The following is a 25001-nucleotide window of genomic DNA, read 5'->3' as shown; positions in this document are numbered from 1 at the left end:
AAGGTATAGTAATAGGCTCATAAGTTGTCAATCGTCTGTTTCATCATGGGTTTCGTGTCTTCTACAATGGCAGGCGACGCTGCTGGAAAAGCAGGAATAGCACCGCTATCATCATGCTTCTCCGAAGATGTGTTTAAGTCAGTTGTACTGGCGGTACTGGCCTGCTCAGGGATATCATTAGGAGGATTTGTCGAGGTATTTATGGTTGGCGCGTGCAAAAGGCCATCGTAGTTGTCCATCGCAAGTGCTGTTCTTAGGGTATTTTGGATCTTCTCCGTACGTCTAGTCAGTTGGCCACCTCGCCAAATCAATATCGCCGCAACTATGCCGCACAAAAATGATGCGGGAATGAGTGTACCTGTGGTCCACGCCGGTCGTTCAAATCTGGCGCGGAGAGAATTAGGTCGATACAAATTTAGCATCAGAAGGAGCTTACCGGTTCATAGACCACATGCAACTCGACAATATGACCTGAACACTAGTAAGTAGGTGTCGTTTCGCCTTTCATGACATTTACCTGAAAGGCCGAATTTCCATCGGTCAAGAGACATATCCAGAGTGCCGTACTGTGATACGCATTGCGGACATGAGCAGGGATATAACCCGAGCCAGAAGAACGCACTTGATTGGAAATGCCTTCCAAATGGTATCAACAATGCATTATCGTGCAACAGATATGAAAGAACTCACTCGGTGAGTCACAGTACCATGTGGGCGGTACCATGTCTGACTCTCGCGAAACTTGACCTGTTCTGCATCACAGAAGTGAGCGACGCCTATCATGAGCCGCCACAGAGTTGGGTACGTACGATGATGTAAATCCTGTTGTTCCTGTTCAGTGAGAACATGAACAAAGGTAGGGTCATAAACAGGATCGGGCAAGTCATCAACGTCGAGTAGCTGAGGGAGACTAGCTTTATCTCGTAGCTTCGTTGTCCTATGCTTATAGTGCCAAATTTTACAGATTCCTGTTTCAAATATCGGTTATTGCGACGAGATCAAAGATCACAAGGGCCCACTATAGGTATCGAGAGCACGCGCAGGGATCAGGCCAATACCGGTGACGGTGAATAAACCTGGGAAAATGGTCATGGGAGTTTAGGGGTGATATACAACGACGGACCACACACGACTTGGGAGCATACTTCGACCCAAAAACCTTGGGTATTTGCATTGTGTAAATTAATCCATTTCAGCAAGAATAACACTAGCGCAGCTCCCCAGAACACTGTGAAAGGTCAGCACCTAAGAATAGAGCACGATAGACCTACGTACCCACAAGAAAACCGTAAATGCCCGTTATGATCTGGAATCAGTTAGTGACCCATAAATAAATCGCATTGCTATACACCGGACTCACGCCTATCGCTGCGAAGAGATGAACAAACATTGAAATACAAATGACTGAAGACACACTGACGAGTTTTCAAAAATGACCAAACACCGTGAAGTTTACGTCTGGCCTTGGATCGACCGGTCAGGACGTCTTCGACATGTCTGTCTAATGATTCGTCCATGCTATCAAATTGGACATGTCCAGTGGATTCCATGTCTAAAACTTGTCGCCCACTCGGATAAAATAACGCAATTACTGGTTTTCGAGAGTAGAAGTTTGATGGAGGGCTGATACAATCGTTTAACTTGATTGATCCATCTGAACATGAAGAACACTTGCATTAAAATACAATTAGCGGCATTGGCCAGGCTGGATACAGTAGCGACCTGGGGATCTGGAGGCATAAGAACAATGTAACATCACTGAAAGAAATCAATAATACCAATTGCATCCAAATGATCCACTATATCATCATGATGGTCAATACTTTCGTCAAGGTGCTGGCTTTGCTGCAGTTGGAGTGCGCTTTCTATGATACCGGGTGCCCTGTCGGATTGGATGTGGGTCGAAATGTCGGTCTGAGAAACCTGCAACCTATTCCTGATGGTCCCATAGCCGTCTATAGTTGGAGTACCGTGGTGTGACAGTGACGGAGGTGATGGAGGTGATACGGATGGCCTGCGAGAGGCAAGAACGTGCTCAACGACCTTGCTTCTAGACCGAGACCATTCACGGTTAATGGGAGGGCGGGAGACGGACTCAAATGCCCCACTTGTGGTGTGGCTCCTCAAGCGTTGCTTGTTCCCACTAGTAGTGGTGGTAGTAGTAGGTTTGGGAATATTGCCCATACTACGTTGTCCGCGTACCGTCATGGACCGCGATAATGACGGCTCGATAACATCGTCGAATCTGGCGGGGAGGAGAACATATGTAGATGAAGTCCTCCTTATCCTGACTGAAGGCATTTGCCCGTCTCTTTCTCGAAAAGTAGAACTTAAGGGAGGTGTCTGGAGCAAATGATTACCGTAGCGCCGGCGGAGCAGAATAAGTATTAATAGCAACACGTTCGTGAAACTTTACGTCACGGGCCCATGGGGCCTGGCCCTGACACGTACAGTAGGCGAAATAAAGTAAGAGAAGATAATAAGATATATAACATCCATTAGAGACCTTCCTTGGAGTCATGATCCACAGACTGACATCCCGACTACACAAAGAAGTCAATAGCATGTAACAAGTCAAGTAAAATCACTTGCATCGTCTAGACTCTTTCTGCTGCGACTGAAGACACTCAGCAGCCGGGCGCGGCTTGACGGACGATTGATATCTGGCACAGTAGGTACGAGAGTCGGTTCATCCATGTCGCTGGGCTCGTCCGTGAGAGACATCGCAGTAAATATACTAGGGTTGGTACCAAACGAGGATGATGTCCTTGGTCTCGCTGGTACGGCTGTCGAGTTGGTATCTGTTCGCTTTGGTTTCAGCTTACGAGGGGCTCGAGGATCTAGCTGCGAGACGCTTTTGGAAGCTGTCAGCTTCGTTTTTGATAATAACTCTCGAGCCACAGGGAAGACCGGAACCAATGGTTGATGCAAAGCTATTTTGACCCAGCCTTTCCATGTGAGATCTGATGGAATAAATTGATCAACCAGCTCTTCGAACTGCAATGTCGAACTTAGTCAACAATATTGAGTGTATAGATCATATAACATACACTCCAGGTCTGGTTTCTAATCTCCAACGCGTGCGTTCGAATGCGCGCATCACGGCATTCAAAGGACGAGGCCTTCATGATGCTTAGCAGCAGCTCCAAACTAAAAAATCGGTGTGAGCATCCTCGTGCACAATCCATCACCTCTTGTGAACTAACCTTGAGATCTTAACAAGCACAAAGTTTTTTTGCGAGGAGCGTGTTTTCATCTCATCGAAATCAGTCTTGTGTTCCAATGATACCTGTCGCATTATCGCGTGCCTATGTCGACGAGATTCATCCAGCGCATCTGTTGTCAAAAAACGCTGATTGGGTTGTGCAGCAGGATACGACGTGATCATGGAATCTGCCGCCGTACTCCGCAGATCTGTGAACGACCTTGAGGAGCCCAACTTGCGTAAAGGAGGAGTAAGACTAGTGGAGTCCAGCGATGAGCGTGGCTGAATGAGTTTAGAAGAATCCAATGACGCTCGAGGTTTGGGATGGTGAGTATCACGCGGAGATACGGTGTCGATGCCCCTGTTCCTACTTCTCCGCGCCGGCCAGACATATTCCATGATTCGCTGACCGAGACTGGCGTCTAGCTGGAGTCTGATTGGATGGAAATCAAGCTGGAATTTTTCATAGATAGTAATACCCCCTACAGGGGCAAGCACTGCCCAATCAGCATCAAGAAAGACTCCTCTCTGGAATGTATCATGTTAAAGAGATAGGCCAGCGAGGTCAGAGGGCGTACCTTGCACATGGGGTGATTAGATGGGTCCTCAAATTTGGATACAATCTCAGGCCAAGGAGCATGAGGAGAACCGTCAAATGCTTGAAGGTCTCCCACCACGAGATTAGTCATCGTAGAGCTGTCCTGTTTACTGAGCCAAGAGAAATCGATGTCGCGGACTGCGAGCTTTGCAAGAAGTTCTTGGTTATCATCTAGCATTTGCCACGAAATTTCCGAAGAAGAAGCGAGAAGCAGAAGCGCTGACTTCTGGTCTGAGCGCTCATCGGCTCGATCCTGGGCTAACTTGATGGCATCGAATATCAGGTTAAGTTCCTCAGTCAGGAGGAAGATATGGGCCTTGAGCTTGATTATTTCCAGCCTGGTCTCAGAGACGGCCGATAGCGCATGATTTTCAGCATCCCTCCGCGTCTCAAGGGCGTTTCTAAGGCGACTTTGTAGATCCGAGACAACATTTGCCGCGGATGTGAAGTCTGTAAAGTCATAGGCAAAGAGCAAAGCCTCAATCTTCTCCAAACGAGTTTTGTGAGCGGCATCGGAGAAAAGTATGAGGTTTGTGATGATGTTAGATATGGATTGGAAATGACGGTCGCTGGCAGAAACAGTGAACCGAGGAACACGGACATGGACCAGATCCTGCCAGTTTGTCATTAAAGAACGGGAAAGTCATACACGCTAGTCTCACCATCTCATTCTGTAAATGAGCATATTTGCCTCGACGGTGCTCATTGTCCAAAACAGACCGAGTGACCGATGTTACATTATTACGTAGACGAAGGCGATTAAACCGATCGTACTGGCACGTAGCATTTGTCTGGGGGACTATTCGGTCGAAGGTGTCACTTTCACAACGGTAGTCGATGAGAACTTCTAGTGGCACACATCCATCGCCACAAGATTCCAAGTCTACAGGACAGAATGTCTGGAGACCGTCCAAAGTCGTGTAACTCCTGTCATGAAGTGAGGCGTTTGGTATATGACTACCCAAAGTTCGAACCCTACCTAGTCATGATGGTACCGGTGACCGGATCCTCCAGGTTAGACTTGTCCATGATCGTGAACGATTGCAGCTTAGCCTGAACAGCAGCCAAGACGGAAACGGAATCACTACTTCCTTCACTGCGCAAAACGATCTGAGGCTTCAAAAGCAGGCAGAAATGGCGTTTTTGCAATGCCACTCCTTCGTCCCAGCCAACAAGAGGATTGACGGCACCATCTCCATCCGCGACGTCATGGTCAACCTCGATCGAGACGTCATTGCGATCCCGATTCAAGATTCTTTTTAGAACAGTCTGAGCTGTATTCACGGGGCCCTTGAGTTTCCCACGATCGGTTGGGAGCCCAGTTGACAAAACAGTTTCAGCCTGGTCCCTGATGAACTTGACAGCACTAGACGCCGTAAATGATTAAGGGGAAGTCAAGAGTGTATGTCAATGATTCACGAACCGCGTTGCCATATGATACTCAAATCCCTGTCGCGCCTTTGAACAGTTATAGTACTGTAGCATGACCTGTGGATTGTAATGAGTAACAAGATCGGAATCATACCAAGAACGCCGGACATCACGGATGGAATCGTTCATGAAAACCTTGGGAGCATGAAATTGGTAGACGTTCTCAAACTCTGCCCATTCGTCAGCCTCAACAGTTTCAGAAGGCATATAATAGTTTTCAATGTTGCTGCTCCGAGAACCTGTGTGAGGAATTTCAATCATTCGTAAGTGATTCACGTAGTCTTGTAGCAAGGCCGTCATCCTGTGTAGAGAATTTGAGGTCTGGCGTTTCATTCAGTACGTTATTGCTTCACAGATGAAGATTTGGATATACCCCTTCGTTGGCGTGAGGGTCAAGGGTGGCAAGGTCCCGGAGTTGCTTGATTCGATGATTGGCGAGGTCAACTTCAATCTGTGGAACAGCTACATTCGGGTATCAGGCACGAAAGGCGAGTAAGCGGAACACTTCAAATAGCTTACACGGCTCGCTTCCAAGAAGACACGTGTGCGTATCCTCTACACCAAATTTGCTGCCCTCCATAGCTCCAGAGGTAGCGTTTTTCTTGAAATAAGTTAATCTGGAACAAAGTAACAATGGAAGGAGCTGTATGTCTGGTTCATGTTTGGAAGACCAATCCGTTTCCACAAAATCGTCGGCATCAATCCAGTCGGAGGGAGTGCTTATTGGTGACGGCTTTGTGGAGTTATTGGCATTCTGATCGCATTCGAACGACAGAGGAATGGCTTGCTTCAGGGGCTCAGAAAAGGTGGCCAGCATCGCGCGAAGGTCCATGTCTTTCATGACCACCTCCGCTGCATAGAAGGGCTTATGTCGCACAACCTTGATGCTATCCTGACTGTCGCCTGGAGCAATAGATTCTTGGTCCCTTTGGTGCATATCTGCTTGGAAATGGCCGACGTTAGCCTTGGTGCCCACAAAGGAGGTGGTTCCAGAAACCCAGGAGTCTCTCGTGTCATCAATGTAAACATGAGATATGAATAAGCGAGGCACCACTAATCGGTACTTCACAGTGGCAAGGTGACGAGCAAACTTGGGGGACACCGTTTTGGAGGGATAATATGAACCCTGTCTGACTGGCAAGGACAAATTGCCGTCAAAGAGTGCCCACCAGGACCAGAAATGAGCAAATGCGTGTGGTGTCAAATGGAAACTGCTCGGGCTTGTTGGATCGGTGGAGGTATTCGAATGCAGAGAAGATGTCAAAGACACAGAGAGGTGGATGAAGTCAGATCGGAAGCCCTTATAGGAGTCGTGAAGTGTCTAAAAACAATCAGCGAGGGAAGGCAATCGAAAGAATAATCTAACCTGGCAAGGTATTCCCGTTTTCGTAGTCACAAGCTGCACTTCATGATGAGGCCGGAAGGTGAAAAAGCGACAATGACGGTCAAAGGAGGAACCGGGGCAGCAAGATGTACAATCTTCGCTGCTGCAAGACCGTTCTAGGATAACACCAACTCCAAAACATACACCAGAGCCAAGTTTGGCACAGGTTTTGAGGCAACCAGGCACAGCGCTGTGCGCTTCAGTGGTATCCAGCTTGTTTTGAGAGGCATCCCACTCGCAATGGAACCTACCCTTGATGTTCAGTCCCTCTCGTTAGTGTAAATTGAGACGACATTACTTTGGAATGATGATAGACATGGTATCACTTGATACCTGAATAAGTTCATTGACGTCGTTCGGGAATCCGATAAGTAATTTAGGATTGCCTTTCCAGCAGAGTCCAAAGCCAGCACCTTCATCGTGAAGGATGTATGGATCACGTGTACCTAGCACAGTAGTATAAATTTGAACACATGATAGATAACAGCACCTCGAGCCGCACCTTTCATGTAGAGCCTGGCCTCGTTGGCAAATGACACTTCAATAGTCCAGTGAAAAATGAGCCTTAGCTAAAACACAATCAGGTCTAGAAACAGCAGTGAGGATAAATATGGGACTTGCCTTATCCCAAAATCCAATGTTGGGAGACGAATCACGCGTTTCTGATGTTAGGCTCTCCAAGATCCGAACAAGATCTTGAGTAGTTGCGCTGTAGCTCACACCCCAACCAAAGCTTGTTACCCCATCCGTCATAACTTTGACAGTGGGATTAGCGTATGTCTTGACAGGCATGCTGGTTTTGGGAATTTCAATAACGAGAGGGCTACTGGGTACAAAGCCACCTTGAGCCCCACTGATGATACAGGGAATCCACTCTACAGATTGTGGTGGTCCCATGTCCTCAGCAATGACCAAGTCAGAAATGAACCTCAGGACAAGCAGGTCTTTGCCTTCAGAATGAAACGGGATATGCAGGAGTGGCAACGGATAATCTCGAAGAGTGACTCGAAGAGATGTCAAGGAGACATCAACATGCATTGGAACAAGGAGCGTGTAAAAGGTGTCCTTGGGGACGCCCTGGCCTTGAACATATAAGAAATCAGGTAGTTGCTCCAATGGAAATGATGGCTGGGAGAGCTGTAGCTGAAATCCATAAATAACGGCGCGGAATAGGGGTGGTGTACGCTGGCTACCGGTGACGTTCACGAGATTAGGAACACTAGTCGGGCGCTTCAATGGAGTTGGCCCTCGGAAATCTCGGTGGAAATTATCTTCTTCGACTGCCCTTTTTTGCCTCCGTTGTTTATGTCGCAGAAGCCAATCAAGAGAATGAAGCATGTGTAGTCTTTCCCGGGCCTCACGAACAGAAATAGAATGTCCGGCATCGAACTGGTAGTCTGAGCTGAATGCAGTGTTATGTGATGGCGAAGCGTTGGCTCCTTCTGCAGCCAATATTGCAGCGACTTTTGCATCAAACGCGTCTTCCCGCTGAATGCGCTCCTTAGCAGCGTCAAGGCCAGTTCTCCAAAGCAACCCTAGTTGAGATTCGAAAGGGTCATCTGCTGCCTCCAAGCATATGGCACGGATGGACACCGAAATGTTCGGCAAAATCTTCGGACCTTCGGCCTCTGGGAGTGGGAAAGGAAAGTATATGCTCGTGGCGACCATACGATGTATGTGGCGCGAAGCCTTGACTGTCAGTGTAACGGCAAGGAGCAAGTCCGCAAGTACATATCCTGAAGGGACTGCGAAGCGGATACTGTCCCCCTCAACCAGGATAGCGTCATCAGGTTGACCTCCATAACTAACTGTGCACCTATGCAAACGCCCAAGCTCTTCCCATCGACCTTCCTCTATCTCCCTCCACCGATGTGGCTTTGCAGGCATCGGAACCCAGAGCACGAATGAATTAAAGCAACACTCGGCACTCCCGGGGCTGGCGGTCGCCTCCAGGTAGTTGATCCGCGTGACAGGCTGCTGCCCTGGCAAATTCCACCGAATCTGCAGTGCCTTGACCGTTCCCCGAAAGCTCAAGTTCAGGGCGCGTGAGCCACTGGACATTTTTGCAGGTCGTAACTTAGGTATTATGTTCCGCAATACTTGAAGTGCAAGGAGAGAGGCAGTGACATGGCACAGGTCAAAGGAAACCCGGACTTCGTCGACGGTTGCAGATATGGCATGCGTACTCCACTGCAAAATTCCCGAGCTTTGTAACCTGGTCCCTCGGGAAGTGACGTCAACCTCCGTTCTGCGTAAGAACACGAACTGTTTTCCCGTGAATGCAGGATCGTCTTTCTCAAAGATATACGGGTCGTCCATCGAATACGTGTCAGCAGCAGCTGAACGCAGAGACGTGTTCCACAGAACCAATTTCCCATAAGCAGCACATTCAGAAGACACCGCAGAAGCCCTTGCAGAAACCAATGCCTCTGCGAGGTAGTCTGCAGGAAGATATAACTTATGTCTGTTCTGCGCACGTGCCCTCGCATGCTCTACTGACAGAACTTGCTCTGGATGCATAGAACAGTACCGCGTCGCTATGCCTGTGCTAAACGCAACGCCACATGTGACATCGTTTTCGGCGTGTGGATTGATATCTTGACCTGTGATGAAAAGGACCAGCCGGGCGACAGACAGAGACACAGCGCATCCAAGAGGTAGTATGAGGGGTTTATCAGAAGGCGCAGGCGTACTCTCTTTCACCAGGAACAAGGGAATAATAGCAATTACAGCAGCCACAGACTGCGGGTGCCACAATTCCAAAATGATCCCTTCTGTGTAACAGTGTAGATCGAGGAAAAAAGACTTGGTGTGCAGTAAATTGAATGCGGCTCGTCCATCGTCAATAAATTCCCCTACAGCAGTTAATTTTCCCTTGACTTCAACTGCTTCAAGGGAGAGCAAGCTGTCAAACCCTTCTGAGTTCGGATTATGTGTAGAGAACCGTCTTGACGCTCTCCGCGGAAGAGAAGCTGTGTTCACGTTCAGAAAGACAGGTTCCATATGAAAGTCCCACTGCAGTATCATGTGCAACCCAGTCGGATCGGAGAACGTATCACCGGAATTGCATATGATGGACGGCTTGGTGCGGAACGTCGAGGTGCAATTGGCATTGAGACCTTTAGACTCCAAGACTAGGGAAAATGGCGTCTGAGAACTCATAGCATCCACACAGATCAGGCGTGCAGAAAGGCGGCCAACTTCAATATTGGCAATAATTCGAGGGATATGTGATAAAGTCTCAGGGAGTGACAGGGACGCGCGGGGAGGAGACGATATTGGTTGGCTGCTTAATAGTCGGTGTACCACATCCAAACGGTCCGTAACAGCAAATTCAGCGAGTGTGAGATCCATCATCAACAAAGGCCGATTTGGATCACCTGGTGAGATATGTTGCAAAAACGAAGGCCATTCCGACGCCGTGAAAGATGCATCTAGGGTACCGACAAGAAGCACTTGGAGGCTACTGGTGAAAACATCACTGAGCCTACTGAGGGAACTTTCCCGGATTTTGAGTCGCATAACGTAAACAGAGGAAGTGGGCGAATGATAAGATCCGAGCCAAGCGCGATGTGAGGAGTTGTGATCAGGGTCGCTTGGGCCGCAGACGCAAGATACATCTTGCATAGAAGCGCTGTAAAGGTCTCCTTTGAACATTTTGGTGACGTTGATTGAACATATGTCCACTTGAATCTTGGATAACAAGGACAACGGCTATGTTGCATAGCGGTATGATGAACTTTTTTTCCCTCGTCAAGATTTATATTCACTGACCATATGAGGCTTCTTCTTGCAAGAACGAGCGGACGGTGATGAAAAGTGGGGACGATTAAATGACTAAAGTGAGGGCGTCAAAATATTGAGCATCGACGCAGCCAGAGACACGCACTGCAGAACTACTTTCACTCGAAAGCTTAGGACTTTGAAGCGAGACTGGCGATGTCTGTAACGGTGAGGCGGGAGACCGAGTGTTCTTGGTTTTCAAATTGTCAAATATTTCAAGGATGGCTTGCCAACGGTCGATGGAGACATGTATATTCGGAATGCGCAAAGTAACCTCGACACTCCCTGCCTCTATCTTCCCGTCTCTTGGACTAAATTGAGCAGCCCCACTGAGAATTGCCATATCAGACAGGTAGATAATCGGTTCGCCACCCAGATGACCTGAAATGAGAGCATCAATATCATTTATTGATTGCAAACATGAACACTCACTATGAAAAGGGGTGTCACCAATAACTTTATTGACCATCAAATTGAACGTCAAAGAGGCCTTTGTTTGGCCCAGTGTGCTATCCCAAGCACGCCTCCACGTACGCTTGAAACCCATCGCAAGCCGAGGCTTCCATGCTCCCATGGCCAATGCTGCAGCAGACGGTCTGTAGTCCCCTTGACCGTTGTGTTTGTCAGAATGGGGAACTGGGACCTGAAGATAGCTGAAAGTAAGATGCGCATCTAATTCTGCTCCTTCAATGACGAGTTGAGCATCTGGGATAGCCGTGTGTGCTATCACAGCCGATTCAAGTTCCAGACGAAGGGCTTGAGTCAGAGTAGGGATGCGGTGAATCACCTGATTCAAAATAGACGTGACAGAAATGCGGATGATAGGGCGGATGATCGGGTCGAATACCCAGTATACGGTCGACATGATGGACCATAAATGCAGGGCCAGAGGGGAGGGCGACAAGTCCACGAGAGTGATTCTACGCCTATGCTTAGACCGAGCAGGTTGCTCGCGTGATAGCTGCTCAATATCAATTCTGAGACCCTGAATCTTGAGTAATATTCCTCTGGGCTTGCCCTCCCCAGATGAACGGTAGGAATATCCAATGCGTTCGACATGCCACGTACGATTTCCCCGACGGAAGTATAGACCGCGAATCGAGCGAAGACTGATGCTTCGCACACGTAGATGATTAGAAAAACGCATGACAACGTAAGGAGCGATATACGCTCTCGCAACAAACAGGAACACGACCACTGCAGCGAGGGAAGACACAAGGGTGAACCATGACCACAAGCTAGTTAGGCCAAACTCGTAGAACCAGAGCGCGAGACAAATAATCCCAAAAACAGCGCTAAGGCGATGCCGCAGAACTGTTCGAATCATCGACACGCTGTGTGGGTAAGGCGCTTATGATAGAGCAGAGAGAGCCGGGAGGGGCGACCAGGAATGAAAGGTTGAAGGAATGTCGAAAAGGAGAGGAAGAGTCAACGATTATATACTAGCAGAGCAATAGAAGAGCGTTGTGAACGCGAAAACCTCGAGTTAATGATCTATAGTCTGGTGGTCGTCCCGGAGCCGCAGAGATTTACGCGTACTAGTTGCGTAAGAAAACAGCATGGCAGTGAAATGGCGCACAGCCACATTTATCACTGATGTCACTCAAAAACTTATGCAAACTGAGAGTGCTGATAGTACAGATTCATGAAGGCCTACTTGCATAAAGAAAGCAATGAAGAGAGTAATGGAAATGTTGCAGTATGGCATATCATATATCTGATGTCGTCAACCCACCCAGCTCTCCATGATCCTAGCGTCCTCCTATAATTAGAACACCATCTGATGAGGGAACTGACCCTTCGACAGGCCGAAGGTGGCTTTAAGGTATTTTGCAAGGTTCTCCTGCTTCTGCACGGCAGCAATGACAGCCTTGTCGACCTCTTTCTGGTCGGCGGATTTGGCTTCTGGGAAGGCCTCCTTTGCCTTCGGCTTGCCCCCCTCGAAGAACTCAGCCTCTGCAGAGCTTGATTTGGTTGCGGGCTTTGCAAAGTAAGCATCATTGATCTTGGCATCGACCTGATACATGTACTAAGTTTGGCAATAATTCAGACCTGCTCTGACGCCATCCACGTACCTTGAATTCACCAAGATCAACCTTGGTGGATGTGGCAATAACATATGCTTGGTTCACCCGTCTGAGGGGAACGCCGTTGATCTTGTAAGGTCCAGTCACCAACAACAACCCGCCCTCAAGCTGCTTCAAGAAAACCACTCTCTTCCCTCTGAAACGACCGGCGAGTAAGATTAAGACGGTACCAGGGACGATTGTGGGGCGAAGTTTGGCGGGCTTTGGCGACTTTCGGCTCTTCTTTGGTTGGCGCACATCTTCTGCAGGGTAGAATCGGGGTGCTTTGGAGGTGGGTACGAGACGCGTGCCGCTGTTTTTGTCGCCGCCCACTGTCACTTCCTTGAAGGCGGGAGTTTCTGCGGGTGCGGGCTTGTCGGATTTTTTGAGACCCTTGTAAAGACCACGGCGTGAAGCAGCCTGTGAGCGCGAGAAGCGCCCGACGCCGGGTGCGAGTTGTCTACTGCGGGCCATCTAGAATAATTCAGTCAGTTATTGCCTGAGCTCAAGTCATCCACAAGGCAGGATAGCCATCCAACTCTGATCTCCACCAAAATCGTCGATCAATGGAATAAACATGTCCCAAGACCTTCCGGCCTTCCCCCTAAGGTCAGAAAACGCAAAAATTCGTGCTCACAGTGTCAGTCTTGAGGATACTGTCTGTTGAGGCGTCCGAGTCTATCGATATTACGAGTACACAGGCGAGTGGTATCGGAGTTCAAGCGTGAGAATGAAATTCTAAATAAGTCACTCGTCCGGTCGTGCTGAAATAATTTGCTTTCAGCTATGAAAGCTGCTACGGTCAATTCAAACGCTACCCGCTGTTACAAGTCACTTAGCTCGGCAGTGAGTTTCCTAATAGGCTGCTCGACTGTATTGACACGAATGTGCTTCCATTCCTGGCTCAGTGTGATGGGGATGTATTACAAATTTTTGCAAACTCTTCCTTCTCTGTATCCACTGGCATAATTATGTGGGATTAAGCCAAGCGGTTTTATTGCCAGGGCTACAATACTTCGACAAGAACTCATGGATTTGATGCGGCAGTCCGTCGTCACGCATGTGAGCTGTGATGTTCTCATCGTCACACAGCTGGGAAACTGACATTTTACCACTTAGTGAAATTACATTTGAAAGGTATTCTAGAGTGCTCTGAAATGCTCTAGCTATAGCCAGGTCCAGATCTACTTTTGATTTGAAATCTTGCAAGAGGTAAACATTAAAAGCCCAAGCAGATTTCGGTGGAAGAACTTGAACTTCGGTCGATATCCTTCCAACACTTCGTTCAATTGTCAATTTGTCACTGCTGACACTCTTTCCATGGCTTCGTTCTTGTATTCCATTAGGGCAGATTCTGCCTCGATCCCATCAAGTGATATGGATTCAAGACCACAAGATCCTCGATGTTCTGAGTCTGAGGTGCTGCAGTGCGAGTGGTGCCAATGCAAAATCGACTTCTAAATCGGCGTCAATACCTGGCTGTGCACTAGTGTGCATGTATGCATGATGTCGACGAATTGACTTTCCGTTAGCCCGGCCTTCTGGTGATTATGGTGACGAAGAGAATCTGTCATATTTGTGAAAAAGATGTTTTGGAAATTGGTTGTCGCGACCTTGGATGCGAAGAACATATGAATACCAGCATTTGCAGGATCAGTAGTAGTGTCCAGATTTGTCGTCGACCGAACATCATTCGCTGTGATCCCCTGCGTTTTGCCCGCGAAATTTCTCCCATCTGCTAGAAGCGACTTGCTGGCAGGAGAGTGTGACGGGCTTTAGCCACAACCACATCAGTCTGCTGGCCAAACTACTTTTAAACAGGACGCTGTCTGATTCATACCATAATCTTTATACCCTCGCTGACGATGTCTCCGGATACACCTAACGAAGGTTCATTTTCTTTTCCACATCGCCTCGCGCACTCTGAATCGTGTCAAAGATCCTAGATCAATCGTTTGGTTTGACATCGACAATACACTATATTCTGCCAGCGCCAAGATTTCCCAAGCTATGGCTCAGCGCATCCATGGTTCGTCAGTCTTCGAACTCCCTCAAATACTCTGAATGATCAATACGGAAAGAGCAGCATACTTTGTCGATCTTGGACTCGATGAGGATGAAGCCTCTGAGTTGCATCACGCATACTACACTCAGTACGGACTTGCACTTCGCGGTCTAATGCGTCATCATGACATAGGTACGACCTACGCTGCGACTACCAGCTGCTGAATATACATATTACGGCTTCAGATCCCATGGATTTCGATCAAAAATGTGATGGAACACTTCCTCTCGATGATCTCATTAAACCAGACCCGAGGCTTCGAAAGCTCTTTCAAGATTTGGACAGAACGAAGGTGCGCGTATGGGCGTTGACTAATGCATACAAGAACGTAAGCGTCGGTTCGCGTGCTCGTGAATATATGACACAAAATGACCCCCTCAGCACGCACAACGAGTGCTCAAGATATTAAACTTAGAAGACCAGATTGAAGGACTTGTTTATTGTGATTATCAGCAAATCGGCTTTACTTGCAAGCCGGAACCAGATTATTATCACAATGTCAGTTCTTCATACTTGTTCAGTCATTGATGTTGACTCAGTCTTATACAGGCCATGAAGGAAGCAAATGTTTCGGACCCATCTAAATGTTACTTCATCGACGATAGCCAGCGCAATGTCACAAGCGCTAAGGAACTTGGGTGGGGTCATTGTGTACACTTTTGCGAGGTCGGTATGGAAATTATGGATGGCGGAAAGACGAAGCAACTTGTTCGAAACACCAATGATAATGACCCCGAAAGCATCCCGCAGATCACTGATTTAGAAGAATTAAGGACTTTATGGTCCGAGATCTTTGTATAACAGACTTCTAGACGAAAGAACAGAGTACTTGCATGTGGAGTCTGGCGTTTAAAGATATGACATGAATAATAAGGAAATTGGGATCAGAACATGGTGTTGATCAAACAGGTAGGAGACATCAAAAGGGTCGAATTAGAACTATTAGTTCTGGGACGCCTCAAATGTTCTATCGCTTGTAGCAGTCTCTGATGACAGTGTCGAAGGTCACCCAAATCGGTGTCAATCGGTGAGGTTGATACCGAGTTTGCTCGACTGGGACACAGGGACAGAGTTTGCCTCGTACTGGGATGCGGATGGAAAATAAGTCTTGAATCAGTTTTACGTTGATGTCTTGCAGTGATAAGGGAAGCGGAGGGCCCCAGTTTGATGCTCGGGAGGTCTCAGACAGGTTTTATTGCGAACCGAGGAAAGCCTGAGGAGACGCGAGACTCAATCAGACTCGTAACCAGTCTGACTATTAGCGTCAATTTGGGATGGTAATTTATTGACGTACCGTCTTTGGGGTCGACGTCACACCAGATCTGAATTTATATGTCGAGCGGATTCTCACAACAACAGATATATGGATAACTTATTATTCCTAACTATAGGGTCGATATTAAAATTCAAAACAACATCACAGTCACCACTTGGGATGCTTCATTCACCTCCAAAATCACACCGTCATAACCATATAAACCTGTAGAACAGTCAGTCTGACAGGTACATTGAAAGCACTGACGACTGACGGGTTGACGAGTTAGGCAGTGTGATATTATCATATTCATCTGTGCGATCTAGTAACATGGAAGGTAGCATTTCTCCAGGACTGAGAAAGCGTCTGATCGTCTCGAACTAAACTTTTGGATCAGAAAATAAACATGGCAAAACTGAGAACGGATAAACCTTTTCATAAAAGTGCTTGCGAGGAGGTGAATCTGAATTATGCTCAGATAAACGCAACCAAAAAAATGGAAGTGAGGTAAGTTACCATCTTCGTCATCTTCAGGTTTTCCCTCCAACTGCCAGGGACATCGTTTATATCGCTGAAAGAGAGGGGAGCCAGGCTATACAGGTTTGAAAAAAGATCATGAAGAGGCAATGCGTGTCATACCATATTCGAATGTATGATAATCTTTCGCACAACATGAGTCTGGCCGGATATTAGGAAGTCTACACCGTGATGGAAGTAGTTATAGAAATCTAGATCATTAACGCTGAGCGGCAATGTTTTTTAAGAATTCAGATTCGTTTACAGTCGGTGCTACCATCATCTTCAGACGCTTGCAGGTTCGGTGAGTGAATAGTCATTCGTTCGTCCTCCTTGTGATGAATTCGAGAGGGAGGTCCAAGATCGATCGTCAGGTCTTGTGCTGTAGTTTCTCCGATGCGAACGTGGAGGAGCAAGGGAGAAGAGAAAAATTTGAAGTGCACGCCATCATGTATCTGTTTTTATTAAGACGTTAGTTTGATTAAACAGGAATTAGAAGTAGAAATGACCTTGATAACCGCGCTAGAAATGTCACCGTGCATGATTGGACATGGTAATACCTCGTCCAAAGCATCGCGCTCCTCTCCATCTACACTTTTTTGTCTGATAAAGATACGCTTTACCTCTTGTGTCCGTTGCTCTAGGTGCGTAGTGCCCCCTTTGAATCCTTCATTGACACCGTCGTCATCGAAGCTGAACCATATGCCAGGGTACCTTAGCTCATCTCCTGGATATGTTGGTCCGAAGGTACGGCTAACATGTACTCTAACCAAGGGTTCTGCAGAAGATGATATGACTGTATCTTTGTAGCGAAGCATCACCGGTGGATGAGGCTCCCTGAGTTTTCTTACGCAGATAGTATGAAGGCGTTGATGGTATCCTGAAAACAAAAGGTCCAGATGAGGACGAAGGTGAAGAATGACTGGTGTCGTTGCAGAGTCCTCTGGATCAAACTTGACCTCAACCTGAGGGAATAGATGTTGAAGTCCCCGCAAGATGTCGATGACTGCCCAAAGGGAAGTACCTGATACAGATACGAGCGGTATAAGTCTTGTACTCGTTCGGGTAGCCCTTGCAAACACACCTAGCTCAAACATTCCAATCCCAGATCCAGGTCTGATGTCGAGGTCTAACGTCGCGAACATATTATTGAGGCTCACCGCAGACACGCCTGAGTGAAGCACAAAACGGTTACATACCTAAGTTAGTAACGAGACCACTTTCCGTCTACCACGTGACTAATATGATACGGTGTTCGAGGTCAATTTCTTTCGTTTATCTTCTGCTTGACGAGTTTTATCACGACTGCATCTCACACAACTGTATCTTGCATTCTAGACTGCCAAGACTCCGGACAACCTAAGGTATTTAATATTTGACGTGAGTACTACTAACAAGTCCTCTGAACGCGAGTCTTTGGACAGTGGACACGCCGCGTCAAGTCCCCACACACTTGAACTTGAAGTCGCTACATATCTTGTTACACACGTGCTGGAATGGCTGATGGTAGACAACTCACAATAATCAAGGTTCAAACTTCCATCATAACAATCGATACTTGTAGCTAATTGCATTCACGATGCAAAAGGTCTTTCGAAAATACAGTCATTCGCTGGGTCCGGATGCTCTACAATTTTTGGAGGAAATCCTTGGAAGGCATGATATTGCGGACAATGATGTGGAGTTCTCAATCGAGACCATTGCAAGGGAATATAACAAACAAGATGGTGACGCGTTGTTGTATTAGGGTGCTAGTAAAGCTAACCCTCACAAAAGATGCTGTCATGAAAGTTTCATTAGACATCTTGCGGAGAGTCTATGACGCGTTGCAGGACCAAGGCAATCCGGGGGAAGCGGAAGAACTACTAGACCCTGATAGCCATCTCTACTTCGTAGACGCATTTGAAATGCCATCATGGCACTGGTCTCAGGAAAGAGGGACGTTCGAGAAGTGTGTTCGTATCATGACTTGTTTTTAGCTTTGGATCTCATTTCAACCAAGATCTTCTAGCCCTCTCACTGTCGCTGGTAGCGCAGACTCGCGAATAGCGGCAGTACGCAACCGACTGCATATAATCAAGCAAAGCATCTTACGAAACGAACATTTCTCACCGTCTACTCTTCCATCTCGAGACCGAGAACATCTTGTCACGGTATTCAATAAACTGATATCGATGGCCCAACGCTGATCCGTGACTCAATCAGCTCAAATCCACAAAGCAGCTGCTTGGTAGAGCCGGCGAACGCTTCTTGCTCCTGGGAATGCTTGCGCACAACAAAGAAGGGAAGTTGTGCGTCGAGGACTCGGACGGAAGCGTCGAACTTGATCTGTCCAAAATGGCAAGAACTTCAAGGTCCCGAGATGACGTTGCTCATATGATTTTGTTAGGACGAACCAGGCGAAGGATTGTATACAGAGGGCTGCTTCGCCCTTGTAGAAGGAGAATACAATGAAGATGGCATCCTCGAGGTTGTGGCTATGGGACAACCTCCTTGCGAGGATCGGGAGACTGCTAGGTATGTTCTTCTGATTTGTTATTATACTTGCTCACGGAGAATAGGTCAATCTACGGTCACATAGACTTCTTGGGGCAAGGTTCAACTTCCCTACTTGAAGATGTGAGCTATCCTCGCTTTGCGGTGCGGACCTCGGCTCACCATGCTGCAGTCCCAGTTCGCCCGTCGGATCCGTGAAGAACTCTCCGACCTCTATTTTTTCTTCCTTTCAGACGTTTGGCTAGACCACCCTCAAACCTTCGTTGGACTTCAGAAAATGTTCGACAATTGCATCGAGAACAGCTTTATACCTAAGGTCATCGTTATGTGTGGTAATTTCACAAGCAAATCAATAATGCAGGGGGGCGGTAGAGACATCCAGCGTTATCAAGGTTCGTGCTGGTTTATTCATAAACGCATTCGATACACATTCAATTTAATTGAACAGAAAACTTCGATTCCCTGGCCGATTTAATAGCATCATATCCTCAAATTACTCGAGAAACCCATTTTGTCTTTGTTCCAGGGCCTCTAGATATCACGGGCAGCAGTACCCTTCCCCGCAGACCAATTCTATCTACCTTTACATCTCATCTTCGCAGCAAGATTCCAAAAGTCCACTTCACCAGCAATCCTTGTCGCTTGAAGTTTTTTGGTCAGGAGGTTGTCGTATTTAGGGAAGATACCATGGCACGAATGTTGAGGAACACGATTGGCATAAAACCAAATGTCACTGGTGAAGATTTAAGACGATATGTACGTACAAAATTTGCATCCGCATGCAAATATTACTGACCTCGGGCTCAGTTGGTCCAGTCGATATTAGACCAAAGTCACCTTACCCCGCTGACCACGCATATTCAACCTGTATTGCCAGACTTTGACCACGCGCTCCGACTATACCCTCTTCCGACTGCCGTAAGCAGTTGTCTCGTTTCCGTACGCCCTAAATAATAACGTCATCCTAGGTGATTCTGGCTGACAAGTATGAGAAGTACAAGTTGACATACTCTGGATGTCACGTATTCAATCCTGGAGGTTTTGTTGGCGAGTCTTTTTCATTTTCAACGTATTGCCCTGCCGAGAGGAGTTCTGAAGAGGGGTACGTGGTCGGACTGGCTTGTCTAAGATTGCATCTAATGTTACTGGTTCAGTGTACTCGATATTGAGCAGGAAGACTAACTCGAAATTGGTGGTCGGGGTAGCAAGAACATTCATCTATACTAATATCTGACTAATGCAACCGGCACTTTTGGAACACCAATGTCTATTGCCACTTATGCACAAAGGCTAGCCCTGCTTAGCGATCAAAATTGGCGATAAAGACAAGGCGACATCGGTCACCTGGTGAATTTGGGAAAATAGAGCCACTCTCACCGCAAAGCTTTTCAATTTGACCACACAGAGTCTATTGTGTATATCTGAATTTCATGATTTCACCTATCGATGCCGCCACACGCCGTGCCATTGGTTCGTGAAGTTGTATTCACTGCGATCAGATATCCGTCAAACAGTTGCCTGGATCCCGAATGGCACCAGAGGGAGAATATTGGTTACTGGCACATTACGCCTTGGCAACAATAAGCATGGTCTGATTATCTGATCTCGAATCGCAGTGACCTATGGGACTCGGAAGGTGCTATAACTAGAATGGCATAGTTGTGTTGAGTTTTGTGAAGAGTATAAGGCCTATAGCGCGCAGTGACATAAATTAGGGAGCGCAAATGGAAATTCTGAATTCGTTCCTATTAACCGTTATTGACAAGTTGCCATCACCGACTTATTCCGCTTTAACTTTGTTCATGCTCGTTCATGCTCGCTCACTGCTCTGCACGACGAGCAGTCAAGGTACTTCACCGACCATGCGGGAAAGTCGAACCTCGTAGCTTCCAAAGACGAACGTTCGTTAGCATCGAGACATTCACAAATGGGTTTCTGGATCTAGCCACCGCTCTGCCTCTACCATCGTCATTCCCTCCGTATTCTACGACTATTATAATCTGCACTGTCGTCTCGCGTCTCATCTGGACCGTGCCGTTTTCAATATGGGTGTGTCTTTCTTGCAAAGCTCGCGTGTCGTCAAATAACTTTCTCCACTTAGGCAAAGCAGAGACAGCGTCGCGCTGAGGAAGAGGTCATTCCCATCATAAATTCGTTGAAACCTGGTGTATCAAAGCTAGTTCTAGCTGAAATGCAGAAAATTGGTGTTCGCGGCACGAAGGAACAAATCCAAGCAGCCCATGGCAAACGCGTCAAGCAACTCGTAAGTTGTCGGGTTGTTTCTCTCACCCTAGTCTGATACCCTCCATAGTTGACCACGCGTCAAAAACAACTATTTTCGGAGTATCGTTGTAGTCCTGGATTCACAATGGCAATACCTATAATCACACAGGTTCCGTTGTTCATGGGGTTTTCAATAGTGCTCAACCGGTTATCACAAGCACCCACCCCGTTTGACTCTGAGTCGTTCTTGACGCTTTCCACACTGGCGCACGCAGACCCTACAGCTACCCTACCAATTGCACTCGGTCTCATCACTCTAGCCAATGTTGAAAGTTCACGCTGGTTTATGACCGACGAGCAACGCGAGCGTCAGGAAAAAGTTCAGAAGTGGAAAGAGGATCGTGTCGCTCGAGGGGAGACTGTGATCGAACCACAGAAGATCATTAAGTCTGTGCTGAGATTGATTTCTGTTGGTCGTATCGTTGTCGCGACCATAGTGCCAGGAGTAAGTATGTCTTCGACCATTCTTGCATATCAGCTCAACCCCATCATTCAGGGCGTCATTCTTTACTGGGTCACCTCAGCCACTTTTGGTTTGGTGCAGACATGGATCATGGACTATTGGGAGCTGCGGAGAAAGCGGAAGCTAGCGCTAGATCCTACACTCTCTAAAAAGACACCACTGGCCAAGCGGTGATGAAAACGGTTTTCATGCATCGCCGTGCGTGGATGTTGGTGAGTAGGACTGTTCCAATTCATCACGGTTGGGCGGGATGACTATAAACGTGGTTCGAGGGACCACCACGTAACCACTTCCAAGGAAGTGGTCGGTGGCTCCTATGAATGTTTCTTGATCTAATATGACCGCCCTCGATTCTCTCTTCCATGTACTCAAGAAGCTAATGAGATCTGCCTTTGCAGACCCGAAGTCGATTTGATATGTACTAGATGATCAAATCGGATGGATCGTGGGCTTTCAATAGCTGCAGTCGAGAATATGAGAGTCATTGTCATTTCACATAGAGAATACTACCAGAATCCAGTACTAGGTTTTGTGGAATACATGTATTGTTGCACCATGTGATAAGACGACCTCAAACATTAGCACAGCCACCAGGAAGCATTTATGATCAACTACATTCTGCTAGTATCACGACAAGGCTCGTCACCTTCCTCCAACTCATCAAAGTGTTATTTGACGTATCAGATATTCAGGCAAAGTGCGCCTTGCGAAATGGTTCTCTACCATGCCGCCCAAGACAAAAGCCAAGATCGTAAAGGACGTGACTCAGCTCGTCCTGGCTCGGCGCACGCGGATGTGTAATTTCCTGGAGTACAAAGGCGAGTTGCTCTCTGCAGTATGTAAGAAGGTGAGGAGTTGACGTTCGGTGATGCAGACACCAAGGTCGTATACCGCCGATATGCATCGTTGTTCTTCGTTTGTGGGATTGCCTCAGGGGATAACGAACTCATCACGCTTGAGATTATTCACCGTTATGTCGAGGTTTTGGACCGTTATTTTGGAAATGTGCGTTTTTTTCTATTCATGCTGTTTCTTGGATGATGTACTCATTGAACGGGTATTATCTAGGTATGCGAACTGGACCTGTATGTTTTGAAAGTGTTGTTGTATGCGAGACCTTTTTGTTCACTGATTTGTATCAGCATCTTCAATTTCCAGAAAGCGTATGCGGTGCGTTGATAACTTTTATTGACCATGTAGTTTTTCTCATATCACTGGGCAGATCCTGGATGAGCTTATAATCGCAGGAGAGATGCAGGAATCCTCCAAGAAGTCAGTACTGCGTGTGGTCAGTCCTTCGTTGCTACAACATTGGAAAAATACTAAATGAATGCACATCAGGTCACACAGTCAGATAGCGTCGAAGAGCAAGAGTCCTCCGAAGACATTATAGGTCGTTTGGGAGCTGCACGCGGTTAGACTCATTTTCTTCCCTGTGATGCTGGCTGTATCTATAGCATTTCAAGGCCCGTTGATCCGCTAAAAGTTACCTCGGCCGCTTTGGAATTAATTATCGCACAGAGAAGCATGACACGGTAATGTATGGCGGAAGTCGATGTCTCATACTTGAGAGGTATGCCTGGATGATACCCAGAAGTAACGGTAGTGGCAGTGAAAGTATCTACGTCTTTGCAGTTGGTTTTAGCTTGTTCAGGATATACCATCTCACAAGATCGAGTGTTGCTATAGAGTCCTCCACTGAGGAATGACCGCTTGTTCCTCCACCAGCCTGGATTGTAAGACCAAGGTGTTCTTTCGCCCTGATAAAATTTTGTAAATAGATGGCACGGAGTTGGATTTAGAACGACGTACAGATCCCTCAAAGAACGTCGATATGGAGGACCTGCGCGATGAGGGAAGATAACAGCTGTATCGACGCACTGGTGATGGATTATCCGAAGCGTGTTAAGATCGTTGTGAAGGGCGTGACCGATGATGATGGTATTGTGGTTAATGAAAGCGTCAAGGGATTTTCGTATGGAAGATAATGAGAGCGTAGCCTGCGCATGCTCTTCCTGGGTAATGCCTGAAAATCGTGTATTATAGTCTCTGTAAGAAATATGGTCAAGTTCACAATCGCATGCACCAAGAAGTGGCGGTACAACTGACATGATTTCAACCCCATCATCCATTCTTACTAGCTCATCGAAAAGTTGTTTCCCGGAACCATCAACAACCGAAACACGGGCAACGCGCATACCCCCAGTTGTGTAAATCATCTCACAATCTAAAGCCACAACATCTAAAGCCGTATCTGTTTCCATAACATCGACTGATTGGCGTGTAAATGAGAATGCATGACGCGAGTGCAAGTCTCCTGCTTTGGACTCGTAAAAGACGTGGTGGCCTCTGGTACATCCGCCTTCCTCTGCTGGCTTCTGGCAGCAAGAATACGAACGCATACGCTCGCCTTCAAAGAGTGTCAAAGAATGTTTTCTGCACTATAAGAATCGATTACCATTGACTTTGTGCGTGAAGAGCCTTCCCCAGTGATATTGACATTCTTCTGTTGCAGGATTGTTTTTGACCATGTAAGACTGGGTACATCGTTCGCATTGAATTATTTTTCCTTCAGCACTCGGTTGATCACCCCCAAGCCCTTCAGGCATGTCGGTAATAAAACCCCACGTCTGCATGTCCTCCAAAGACATGACAATTGGTTTGAGAAGGAGTCGAGTTACCTGGAGGTCATCCAATTTTTTCCTGGATTCTGCATGAGCCGCCAAATCTTCTTCAGTTCCTACTGAAGGGTGTGATATAGACGTAGGTATCGGACGTCGCTTCAAAGCTGCTATTGAATTTATGACAGCCTAAATGATGGTTTAAGATGTGCGAACTGGCAACGGATAGGGCGCACGTTGCGATAAGTCAACTTAGTAGACTTGCTGTAGACTTGTTCTTCCTGACGAAGGGCATGCTCAGAGGCAAGGGTCGGGTTTGAGGGCAGTATAGTGTCGTAAAGGACGACAAAGTGCTCATACAGTGACTTTAGCATTGCTTGACGAACTGGTAGGGCGACTTGAGATCGGGCAGGATTAATTCTGATAATCGGTACACCATTCTATAAGAGACGATCAATGAATTTCAGTATTAGAATTGTCGATGCATGCGTACACTAGTGTGCGATGCGGCAGGAATGGCGACTGGCTTCTGTGTGGTGCCAACTCTGAGACGTTGTGTCGGGGGTCCGATTTGAGCCCTGTTGCTACTGGAAGACGGACCCTGTGCTAGGTTATGAAAGGGCCGCTTTGAGGGTACTTCGCGATGCGCCACATTGGCGGATGGCGTTTGTGGGAGGGGTTGCACCTTCTGTACGGGAATGTTAAGCGAATGATGAGAGGGTAGATCTAGGTTATGTGAGAATATACAAGATGGACGATTACAATCATTTCTCTGTGGACATGACAATGATTGAAAGAGACCCAAAGATGAGAACATATCATCTGCTCAATGTTG

General features: G+C 47.2%; 9 protein-coding genes across 9 annotated transcripts; 4 read left to right on the top strand and 5 right to left on the bottom strand.

The window, feature by feature from the left end:
- Positions 1 to 17: 17 nt before the first annotated feature.
- On the bottom strand, positions 18 to 2184 carry EDB93DRAFT_1089213 (uncharacterized protein; the record flags this gene model as incomplete). Its single annotated transcript, XM_041446191.1, has 12 exons — positions 18 to 384; positions 437 to 471; positions 518 to 566; positions 623 to 636; positions 691 to 752; positions 810 to 968; positions 1020 to 1076; positions 1124 to 1228; positions 1276 to 1306; positions 1413 to 1623; positions 1670 to 1730; positions 1779 to 2184. The coding sequence occupies 12 exons, from the start codon at positions 2182 to 2184 to the stop codon at positions 18 to 20; spliced, it is 1557 nt and encodes a 518-aa protein (XP_041305670.1).
- A 171-nt stretch (positions 2185 to 2355) lies between these two features.
- EDB93DRAFT_626073 (golgi-body localization protein domain-containing protein) lies at positions 2356 to 12063 on the bottom strand. The gene is made up of 18 exons (XM_041456911.1): positions 10834 to 12063; positions 10508 to 10782; positions 10393 to 10455; positions 7240 to 10332; positions 7121 to 7187; positions 6917 to 7064; positions 6601 to 6865; positions 5754 to 6555; positions 5608 to 5696; positions 5343 to 5555; positions 5227 to 5291; positions 4783 to 5169; positions 4466 to 4730; positions 3784 to 4416; positions 3207 to 3733; positions 3051 to 3150; positions 2593 to 2997; positions 2356 to 2543 (listed from the first exon to the last, which is right to left on the bottom strand). Exons 1-18 carry the CDS (start codon positions 11726 to 11728, stop codon positions 2499 to 2501), a joined length of 8337 nt encoding a protein of 2778 aa, XP_041305669.1. The 5' UTR covers positions 11729 to 12063; the 3' UTR covers positions 2356 to 2498.
- EDB93DRAFT_626096 (ribosomal protein L6e-domain-containing protein) lies at positions 11949 to 13245 on the bottom strand. Its single transcript, XM_041456912.1, has 3 exons — positions 13101 to 13245; positions 12477 to 12941; positions 11949 to 12418 (listed from the first exon to the last, which is right to left on the bottom strand). Exons 2-3 carry the CDS (start codon positions 12939 to 12941, stop codon positions 12170 to 12172), a joined length of 714 nt encoding a protein of 237 aa, XP_041305668.1. The 5' UTR covers positions 13101 to 13245; the 3' UTR covers positions 11949 to 12169.
- Positions 13246 to 14215: 970 nt separating this feature from the next.
- On the top strand, positions 14216 to 15523 carry EDB93DRAFT_626055 (pyrimidine 5-nucleotidase). The gene is made up of 6 exons (XM_041456910.1): positions 14216 to 14357; positions 14407 to 14496; positions 14554 to 14664; positions 14718 to 14860; positions 14914 to 15030; positions 15082 to 15523. Exons 1-6 carry the CDS (start codon positions 14333 to 14335, stop codon positions 15331 to 15333), a joined length of 738 nt encoding a protein of 245 aa, XP_041305667.1. The 5' UTR covers positions 14216 to 14332; the 3' UTR covers positions 15334 to 15523.
- A 353-nt stretch (positions 15524 to 15876) lies between these two features.
- Positions 15877 to 17485, bottom strand: EDB93DRAFT_1159110 (uncharacterized protein). The gene is made up of 8 exons (XM_041449991.1): positions 17388 to 17485; positions 16813 to 17327; positions 16569 to 16758; positions 16427 to 16515; positions 16304 to 16379; positions 16219 to 16250; positions 16062 to 16167; positions 15877 to 16012 (listed from the first exon to the last, which is right to left on the bottom strand). Exons 1-8 carry the CDS (start codon positions 17446 to 17448, stop codon positions 15939 to 15941), a joined length of 1143 nt encoding a protein of 380 aa, XP_041305666.1. The 5' UTR covers positions 17449 to 17485; the 3' UTR covers positions 15877 to 15938.
- A 91-nt stretch (positions 17486 to 17576) lies between these two features.
- Positions 17577 to 20420, top strand: EDB93DRAFT_1159106 (DNA polymerase epsilon, subunit B). The gene is made up of 13 exons (XM_041449990.1): positions 17577 to 17667; positions 17728 to 17832; positions 17892 to 18030; positions 18080 to 18254; positions 18306 to 18456; positions 18509 to 18643; positions 18693 to 18820; positions 18865 to 18922; positions 18972 to 19191; positions 19248 to 19555; positions 19607 to 19717; positions 19768 to 19901; positions 19954 to 20420. The coding sequence occupies exons 2-13, from the start codon at positions 17800 to 17802 to the stop codon at positions 19979 to 19981; spliced, it is 1620 nt and encodes a 539-aa protein (XP_041305665.1). The 5' UTR covers positions 17577 to 17667; positions 17728 to 17799; the 3' UTR covers positions 19982 to 20420.
- A 131-nt stretch (positions 20421 to 20551) lies between these two features.
- EDB93DRAFT_1159100 (60Kd inner membrane protein-domain-containing protein) lies at positions 20552 to 22115 on the top strand. Its single transcript, XM_041449989.1, has 4 exons — positions 20552 to 20848; positions 20901 to 21062; positions 21111 to 21527; positions 21579 to 22115. The coding sequence occupies exons 1-4, from the start codon at positions 20612 to 20614 to the stop codon at positions 21717 to 21719; spliced, it is 957 nt and encodes a 318-aa protein (XP_041305664.1). The 5' UTR covers positions 20552 to 20611; the 3' UTR covers positions 21720 to 22115.
- A 33-nt stretch (positions 22116 to 22148) lies between these two features.
- EDB93DRAFT_1089107 (AP complex, mu/sigma subunit) lies at positions 22149 to 22964 on the top strand (the record flags this gene model as incomplete). The annotated part of the gene is made up of 7 exons (XM_041446184.1): positions 22149 to 22186; positions 22230 to 22384; positions 22420 to 22550; positions 22614 to 22630; positions 22688 to 22715; positions 22768 to 22833; positions 22887 to 22964. 7 exons carry the CDS (start codon positions 22149 to 22151, stop codon positions 22962 to 22964), a joined length of 513 nt encoding a protein of 170 aa, XP_041305663.1.
- Positions 22965 to 23166: 202 nt separating this feature from the next.
- EDB93DRAFT_1089195 (ribonuclease H-like protein) lies at positions 23167 to 24983 on the bottom strand (the record flags this gene model as incomplete). The annotated part of the gene is made up of 6 exons (XM_041446190.1): positions 23167 to 23305; positions 23358 to 23594; positions 23655 to 23955; positions 24004 to 24355; positions 24403 to 24606; positions 24660 to 24983. 6 exons carry the CDS (start codon positions 24981 to 24983, stop codon positions 23167 to 23169), a joined length of 1557 nt encoding a protein of 518 aa, XP_041305662.1.
- Positions 24984 to 25001: the final 18 nt, after the last annotated feature.

This window comes from Suillus bovinus, assembly GCF_016758785.1.
Source record: "Suillus bovinus strain UH-Sbo-P2 chromosome Unknown EDB93scaffold_46, whole genome shotgun sequence".
Lineage (NCBI taxonomy): Eukaryota > Fungi > Basidiomycota > Agaricomycetes > Boletales > Suillaceae > Suillus > Suillus bovinus.
The sequence above is the reverse complement of the archived record's forward strand: the minus strand, read 5'-3'. Positions and strand labels throughout refer to the sequence as shown.